The sequence below is a fragment of the Prunus dulcis genome, chromosome 5 (genome assembly GCF_902201215.1).
Source record: "Prunus dulcis chromosome 5, ALMONDv2, whole genome shotgun sequence".
Lineage (NCBI taxonomy): Eukaryota > Viridiplantae > Streptophyta > Magnoliopsida > Rosales > Rosaceae > Prunus > Prunus dulcis.
Window position 1 is genome coordinate 9,887,865 of NC_047654.1, and position 7,844 is coordinate 9,895,708.

The 7,844-nt window shown below is 36.9% G+C and overlaps 2 protein-coding genes across 4 annotated transcripts; both read left to right on the forward strand.

Annotated features, from left to right (window-relative positions):
• Positions 1-65: 65 nt before the first annotated feature.
• On the forward strand, positions 66-4,299 carry LOC117628602 (tyrosine--tRNA ligase 1, cytoplasmic-like). Its single transcript, XM_034361092.1, has 12 exons — positions 66-183; positions 1,110-1,236; positions 1,451-1,598; positions 1,696-1,843; positions 2,131-2,420; positions 2,507-2,603; positions 2,936-3,041; positions 3,147-3,229; positions 3,399-3,544; positions 3,670-3,775; positions 3,862-3,921; positions 4,049-4,299. The coding sequence occupies exons 3-12, from the start codon at positions 1,498-1,500 to the stop codon at positions 4,067-4,069; spliced, it is 1,158 nt and encodes a 385-aa protein (XP_034216983.1). The 5' UTR covers positions 66-183; positions 1,110-1,236; positions 1,451-1,497; the 3' UTR covers positions 4,070-4,299.
• A 1,009-nt stretch (positions 4,300-5,308) lies between these two features.
• LOC117627853 lies at positions 5,309-7,365 on the forward strand. Of its 3 annotated transcripts, none has more exons than XM_034360118.1 (6): positions 5,310-5,678; positions 5,868-5,934; positions 6,026-6,074; positions 6,565-6,609; positions 6,824-6,937; positions 7,026-7,365. In XM_034360118.1, the coding sequence occupies exons 1-5, from the start codon at positions 5,418-5,420 to the stop codon at positions 6,888-6,890; spliced, it is 489 nt and encodes a 162-aa protein (XP_034216009.1). In that variant the 5' UTR covers positions 5,310-5,417; the 3' UTR covers positions 6,891-6,937; positions 7,026-7,365. The 3 variants fall into 3 exon arrangements, with proteins under 3 accessions (XP_034216010.1, XP_034216009.1, XP_034216008.1); XM_034360117.1 differs by having other exon boundaries at positions 5,314-5,678; positions 7,014-7,281; XM_034360119.1 differs by lacking the exon at positions 6,565-6,609 and having other exon boundaries at positions 5,309-5,678; positions 7,014-7,365.
• Positions 7,366-7,844: the final 479 nt, after the last annotated feature.

A 7,844-nucleotide genomic window follows, 5' to 3' on the forward strand; every position in this document is an offset into this window, starting at 1 on the left:
ACAAGCTTGGGCCTGGTTTTTTCTACTTGGGCTGGGCTTATTAAACTTACCTTTTTTTGGCGTCAAATGTACGAGGGTTTTGAGGGTTTTGTAAACCCAAGCAGAAATCGAAGACGCGTCGCCTCCGCCTCCGCCTTCTCCTTCGTCTTTGCTTAGGTCCTTGCTCTTTGTGGCTTTCTGAAGGTAGATTTACTCTCTGCATCTCTTCTCTTCTTCTGATGTTTGGTGGTTTTGGTTATGGGTTAGTTGTGTCGGAAAACTTTGTTCATTTCCAATACGATAATACTATGTTGTTGAAATTTGGTTTGAAAACTCAATGGCTGTTTTGAATATTGAGTAATTGGTTTTGCTACATCTAATTTATTTAAGCAGCCCATCTTATGCTCATAGTCTTGGAGTTTCTATTTGATGTATCCCACTGAAAGTTATGGCTTGTGTTAGCTTATACTTTGGTGGCTGTTCCTGTTCATCATGTACGAGTGAGTATTTGATCGAACCCACAAGTTTTACAACATGGGTTTTGTTTTGTATTTGCTTTTCTGTTTTGGGAATTTCTATTTTGTTTTGTGATGCTAAAAAAAGTATCTAACTTCAAGCTTCGACAGTTTAACTTCACAACTGATTTGTGCTATCTAGTTTAGACTTGAGGAAAATATTAACCACTAAATTTATTTGAGGCTTCATCTGAATTTATTTGTTAATTTTGTTCATTGTCTTCATGTCTGAATTCAGTCTCCGCCAGCCGAACAGGTTATGCTAATTTTTTTTAATTTTTCTTTAGATTTTTTATCAAGTCATCCCACACTTTGTTTTTTTTTTTTTTGTTTTTTTTTTTTCTGTCTTCTTTCTCCGGATGAACCTATAACTTATCACTAGTTTTCTAATTTTGTTTAGTTTATGCAATGGAAATTTGGGTGTACCATGTGAAGGAAATGAGAGACAGGCACTTCTATCATGATTTCTTTGGACAGATTGTTGCTTTCTCAATTAGAATTTCAGTATTAGACTTCTACTTTCAATGCTCTAGGTTTCTGCAGATTTTGATTAGGATGCATGATGCCCTTGCATCATTTGGCTAACATGGGTTTTTTTCCCCTTCATTGTCCCAGCTTTCTACGTGGATAGTCGGCGGGGAACAACTGCTACAACAAGTATTCTCATTCCTGCAGCAATTACTGATTGTTGGTGGACCTTTCAAATTGCTACCATTCCTCTGATTCTTGGTGCATTGATAAGGTAATTAACTTTACTGATTGTTGGGTGAAAACTTTTGTCTCACTTAGGAAAAATTATAATTGGCTGCCTCGTATGTTTGTAAGTTTCAAGGGCTTCTGTTTATCTTAGTTATCAGATAGGTGGTTCTTTACACTAACTGACAGGTTAATGACTGCAAGGGGTCTATACTGCGCTCAAATTCTTATGGTTTGTGTTTTTAATGTTTTCTTTGTAGATATACTCTATAAAGCTTTTGGGAAAGCTTCACAATTAACCTCTCCAATGGCGACTGAAGCACCAGAGCAAGCCCCCCAAGCTGATGGAGTCCAATCTCTTTCAATTTCCGAGGCTCCACCATCCAGCTCCTCAAATCCAACCATCCAGTAAGCTTCTCTCACTTTTCTTATCATTTTCTTATCGTTTCTAATTTTTTCCGTTGATCTGAACTTACTTCAAACTTGTGGGTGTGATTTGGTGAAGAATGAGTTTGGAGGAGAAGTACCAGATTTTGAGGAGCGTGGCAGAGGAATGTATTCAGGAGGATGAGCTTCGGAATTTGCTGGCTCATAAGTCCGAACCCATCGCCTATGATGGGTTTGAACCCTCCGGTCGAATGCATATTGCTCAGGTGTTTTTTCAAATTTTCATTAGCAATCATAAATTTCATAACACATAATTGATGTTGATTAATATGTCTGTAAATTTCAATAGTTGATTTTGAACAAGATTTGATACTTTTTGTGGAGAGAAGGTACTGAAATTGAGACTCTGCAGTGTGTTAATCTCTTGTATTGATTATTTGGATTGCAACGGACTTTCTTGTGTTTTGAAAGAATAATTGTAGTAAGAAACTAAAGGGCATGTTTTCATTATATCATTGTTAATTTTGTGAGGTTCAAATGTGCTGTTGTGTAGGGAGTTATGAAGACGATAAATGTGAACAAGATGACCTCTGCTGGCTGCAGAGTGAAAATATGGATTGCAGATTGGTTTGCAATGCTAAACAATAAGATGGGGGGTGATTTGAAAAAGATAGAGACTGTTGGGCGCTACTTGATAGAGATATGGAGGGCTGCTGGGATGAATTTGGACAATGGAAAAGTTGAGTTTTTGTGGTCTTCAAAGGAGATTAATTCGAAAGCAGATGAGTACTGGCCTCGTGTGATGGACATAGCTCAAAAGAATAGTCTTAAAAGGATAATTAGGTAGCTAGCCTATATTACGATGCTTATTGTGCCTATTATATCTGTTGAATTTGGACTTAATGCATTTTTTTCTTCTATATATCCAGGTGTAGTCAGATTATGGGTCGAAATGAGCAAGACGATTTAACTGCAGCCCAAATTCTCTACCCATGTATGCAATGTGCAGATATATTCTTCCTTAAGGTGCTTGTTGTTTTACTTTTGGATACTTTATTAATATGTTTTGTTTCCCATGTTGCCTATGTTGTGACATACTGTAGACATGGCTTCATCATTTGCTATATTGCACTGATTAGCGAGGGAATTGTGCTAGTTTTTATGTATGAATGAAGTATATGTTAGGTCCACTTAGAACACGATGCATTTAATTTGTGATGCTTCAGTTCTTGTACCTATTATATAAAATTACTTGAAGAACATCATATAAATTTTAGGTGTTTTGAACACATAAGTTGTCTTATTGTGCACAATAGTCAAATTACATTGTGACGTATGAAATGTTTTTCCTTTGATAGGCTGACATCTGCCAGTTGGGAATGGATCAACGCAAAGTGAATGTTCTTGCAAGAGAATATTGTGATGACATCAAGAAGAAGAACAAACCTATTATCCTGTCACACCGTAACATTCTAATTCCTATTTCTGATGTTGCAATGTTATGTTTTATGCTTTAACGTGAAAGTACTTACACAGTATTTGTTTGTTTTTCTTAATGATGATTTGCAGACATGTTACCTGGTTTGCAACAAGGGCAGGAGAAGATGTCTAAAAGTGATGTATCATCCTCCATATTCATGGAAGATGAAGAGGTGAGTTGCTTGCTACTAAAGGTGAACTAAACTTGCAAGTGTTAAATCACCTGTATAAGCTGCAGCAATTGGAAGACAAATGTACTCAAGTTTTAAGCTATGGGTTTAGCTTTCAATGTATGCCACAAAATATTTATTCTATTTTTTGATATATATCATTGAATCTCAGGCTGAAGTGAATTTGAAGATAAAGAAAGCTTACTGCCCTCCTAATGTTGTTGAAGGGAATCCATGCATGGAGTACGTGAAGTATCTCATCCTACCTTGGTTCAATGAGTTTATTGTAGAGCGCTCTGAAAAAAATGGCGGAAATAAGTAAGTGATAGACTTTAGATTTATACTGGAAAAAAATAATTTATTTGAAAAGCTTTTGCTTGTTTGCCTAATTGAACTTCATATTGGTTGTAATTGCTTGCCCACCCCCCCAACCCACAATACAGGAGCTTCAAAAGCTTTGAAGAATTGGCTGCTGATTATGAAAGTGGTGAGCTACATCCAGCTGACCTAAAATCAGCTTTATCAAAAGCATTGAACAAAATACTGGAGGTAGGCTTAATTCTTTATATGCCATGTTCTTTTCATTTTGAACAAAATACTGGTGGTAGGCTTAACTTTGTTTTTCCTGAATGCAGCCAGTACGGTCACACTTCAAGAATGACAAAACTGCCAAACAGCTATTGCAAAGTGTCAAGGTATTTTCTGGATTTTCTTTCAAATAAAAATTTGTTTTACATATCTCAACATTATTAATTCGAAGTTGCCCTAAGGTATAAATTTATTAGTTAGAGGAAAACTCAACCAAGTTTTTCTCTGATGTAGAACTATAGAGTCAGCAGGTGATGAATGCAATGGAGCTCGGACTTCTCATCTTTTCCCTTCAGCTAATAATTGGTGGATGAGAATACCTGTTCGGAGTTTCTAATGGTGTACTGAAATTGTAGGGGAAACTTATGTTTTTTGGCGGAAACATTTGATATCCTTAGTTGCTTTTCGATTCAATCCTTGTTACATACTGAACGATGCCCTCAAGGTATTTTTATATACGTGTCATGAAATTGTTTTGGTTCCCATCTTGTTTTCCTATGTGCGCTGTTTCATATGTTTTCTAAAAATTCAGAGGAAGCATTTTTCATTAACCATTCTGTTTTTCTTTGGTCAAGAACAATGATGAAAATCCATTATGTTTGTTTATCAGCAGGGTCAAAATGATTTGAACGACAGTTTGAAATAGAATATTGTATTGTGTCAAGATGGCATTTAAAATCGTATATTACTATGGACTAAATAACCCCTAGATGTTAGCTAAACAAGACAGATAAATTGCATTCAAATTCAAATTCTATCAACCTAGCCTTGCAGACATTCCTCCATTTATTTTGGGGAGTTTTTAGCAATAAGTCCCATGCAACAACTTTTTCTGACAATCAAAGAGGGCAAAAATTGAGATGGTAAAATCTAAATCTAACCTCATTTATAAATCATATTCAAAATTATAAACTTATGTCATGTATGTGTCTGGAATGGTTGTTTAGCTACTATATTACCCTTAAATTTTGAATTTATTATTCAGCTTATTTAATGTTAAATTGGAGAAAATTGGCATTTCATATCCTTGCGAGTAGTATAGCCGAGCGGCTTTACTGGGGTCCTTTTTTGATAAATATGTTTTAAAAAATAGTATCGCTGCGCGGCTATACGCGGGGTTTTCTTAATAAAAATAGTATAGCCGATCGGCTATACTAGGGGTTTTTTTAAACTGAAAATAGTATAACCGCACGGATATACCTTTTTTACATGAATGGGCGCTAGGTGCCAGGTGTTCTTTGTTACTTTTAATTTTAATAAATCGTATAGCCACGCAGCGATGCTAAGGTTTAATTATAAAAAATTATATAGCCATGCGGCTATACCGTTTTGACACTTGGCGAAGCGGCAGCGAGGCGTCAGCCGGATCCTTTTTTTCTAAACAATAAAACAGTATAGCCGCCCGGCTATACTTGATTTTTTTTAAGAGTATAGCCGGTTGGCTGTACTGCACATGGCGAGCCAGGCGGGTCCTCTTTGGGCCGGACGGAAGGCACTTCTTGTTGCGCCCGAGAGTAAAAGGCAAAAAGGCCCTTCGATAATTTTTTATTTTTTGGCGGGGTCAGATAACAGTTGACACTTCACAGTTACAGACGAAGGAAAAATGGAGGAAGACGGAGGAGAACGAGCTCAACGGCGCCATCCGACGAGCTCCGAAACCCTAATCTCAGAGCCACACCTCGATCCACCGTCCACGTGTTCTGAAACCACACTCCATTCCGGTGAGGAGGACCGCACGGAATCGAAACCCGAGCTGAACCAGACCGAAATATTCCGAACTCTCGAAGTGGTCGAGAGAGACTCTCTCGCCATCGCCGACAGCTTCACCACTCTCTTCGCCTCCCTTCGCCTGGCTCTTTCTGAGGTCTCTCCCTCCTTTTATTTCAGTTTATTTTCTTCGAATTTGTGTTTGGTTGCCGAGAAAGTGAAGGAAACACAAGGAAAATTAAAATTACTGCAATCCTTTAATTTTTTTTCTTTAGAGTTCTCTTGATATAAGATAATAATTGAATGACTTGAAAATTTATCTAATTATGGACGATGTTGTATGAAGGTCACTAGCAACTCGGTTGATCACATGCATTGCTTTAGCGAGGCTGCTGGCCGCCTTCAAGAATCCGGTATCTGTTTGTGTAGAAGTGAACTTTCTGATCATTGATTTGAATTGTGCAATACTGGAAGGTAATAATGTTCTTGAATTTTCAATTTCAGTGCTTGATTGTGCTACCAAGGGAAATCGGTATATAAATTCAAGTCTCAGGTAATTATTGAATGCTCTAAACACCTTCTCTTACGATTTAATAGATAGCGGAAAATGGAAATGGCTTTGAATATGGTAGGATAACTCATAATTTTTTTATGCATAATATGATATGAACATGTCTGCAATAATCGTGATTCATGAATTGTGGTTTCTGCAAGGACCATTTCTTGTTCTTCATATAATAGATATCGGACTATCTAACATGCCGCTATTAATGTGTGGCGCACATCTTGCGATGACTGGCCACAGGAATACTTTCTCATGGAAGTTCTTATCTTTGTTTTCTTTTTAGCAAATCTGCTAATGCAATGCACTGATAGACGACTATCTCGGTAACTTTTGAGTCTCAGTATCTGTTGGGTGCTTTCTTAGTTTTATGATGGAGAGGAATTAAACTTTTAGGAAACTTTTTCACTTTTTGCTGCGAAATATGGGGGGAGTTTGCTTTTGCAGCATAACAAAACTTTGATTTTCCTATTTTGGGCAGATTGAATGAAGAAATGAAGGGCATAGACAGTCTAGCATTGCAGCTGTATCCTTAAACATTTGTTTCTTTGTATACCCTATGTGTGTGTCTTACCTGCGTTATGCTTTGGCCTTCCATTTGTACCAATTACTTATGCTGACAGGTGATAAAAATTGTTAAATACAGTTAATAATTTAGAATTCCCTTGAACTGCTATTCCTGAAGAGTGCTTTGCTTTTGTGATGTTGATATTGTTTTGGAGTCCTTAATGTTTGTGCAGAAAAGTCTTGAGGAGAAATGTTGATGCTCTAGACTCAGGTGTTAACAAGCTCCTCCGACTTCCATGATGTAGACCTGTCGACCTGCCAGACGTATGATTGCATCAGTTATCAATGTGGGAACTTCTCTTCCAATTTCATTGTTTATTTATGATTATTTTGCTTGGAATTTATTGTCATTATCGGTGTCAGGTCATGGGACAGCTTCATCGGAACCTTTGTTACGTAATTAATGGGCGAAATAGTTGTCCGATTGGCTGCAAAATAAGTAGATGTGCTGCTTTGTTAGCTAGCCAAAAGGTGCAGAACGTTGAGAGCATTTCTAGACTGTTACATTGTAAGCAAATATTTGTGTGCAGTAACTCGAGAGATTAGTGTACAGATTTTATCTTCTTCATTCGTTTTAGGCCTTAAGCACTGAAATTAGAGTAATGTATGAAAAGTTGCTTTACATTTTTAAGTGTTGTCTATCTCAAAAACTGTAAGCAGATTTCTCCCTTAACTCGATATTTAATTGAATTATGTAGCTAATCTTGGTAATTCACTGAATCTACTTTAAGTTAATCTGCAAAATCTACTTTCAAACACACTATTTTTTGCCTTTGCCTGTAATTGGAACCCACTGGAAATCCCTTGGCAATAAAATTCTCACGGGCAGCATATCTTTTGTAAATTGTATGCCTTGGGTAGATCTCACCTGGGTATTTTGGAAGTGAAAATTATGGATACATTAGCTGACACGGGTTCTGAAAACTTGTCAAAACTATTTTAGGAGGTCTAAATCTACCCTTTTGCAGCTTGTAGCCCAGCCCACCCCCATTTGATTTGATGGTTCTCTAACCCAACTTTGCTAATGGGTTTGGAATTCTGGTCCAAATACTATTTCAAAAACAATCCTGTATTTTATAGTGACCCTATACAATGAACCAGACTAAAATTCGAAGTATGACAAAATTTTCAACTAGTGTTCTATTGTAGCCAAAAAAATAATTATCATGTGGTCCAGTCAACAGAAAGAAAAAA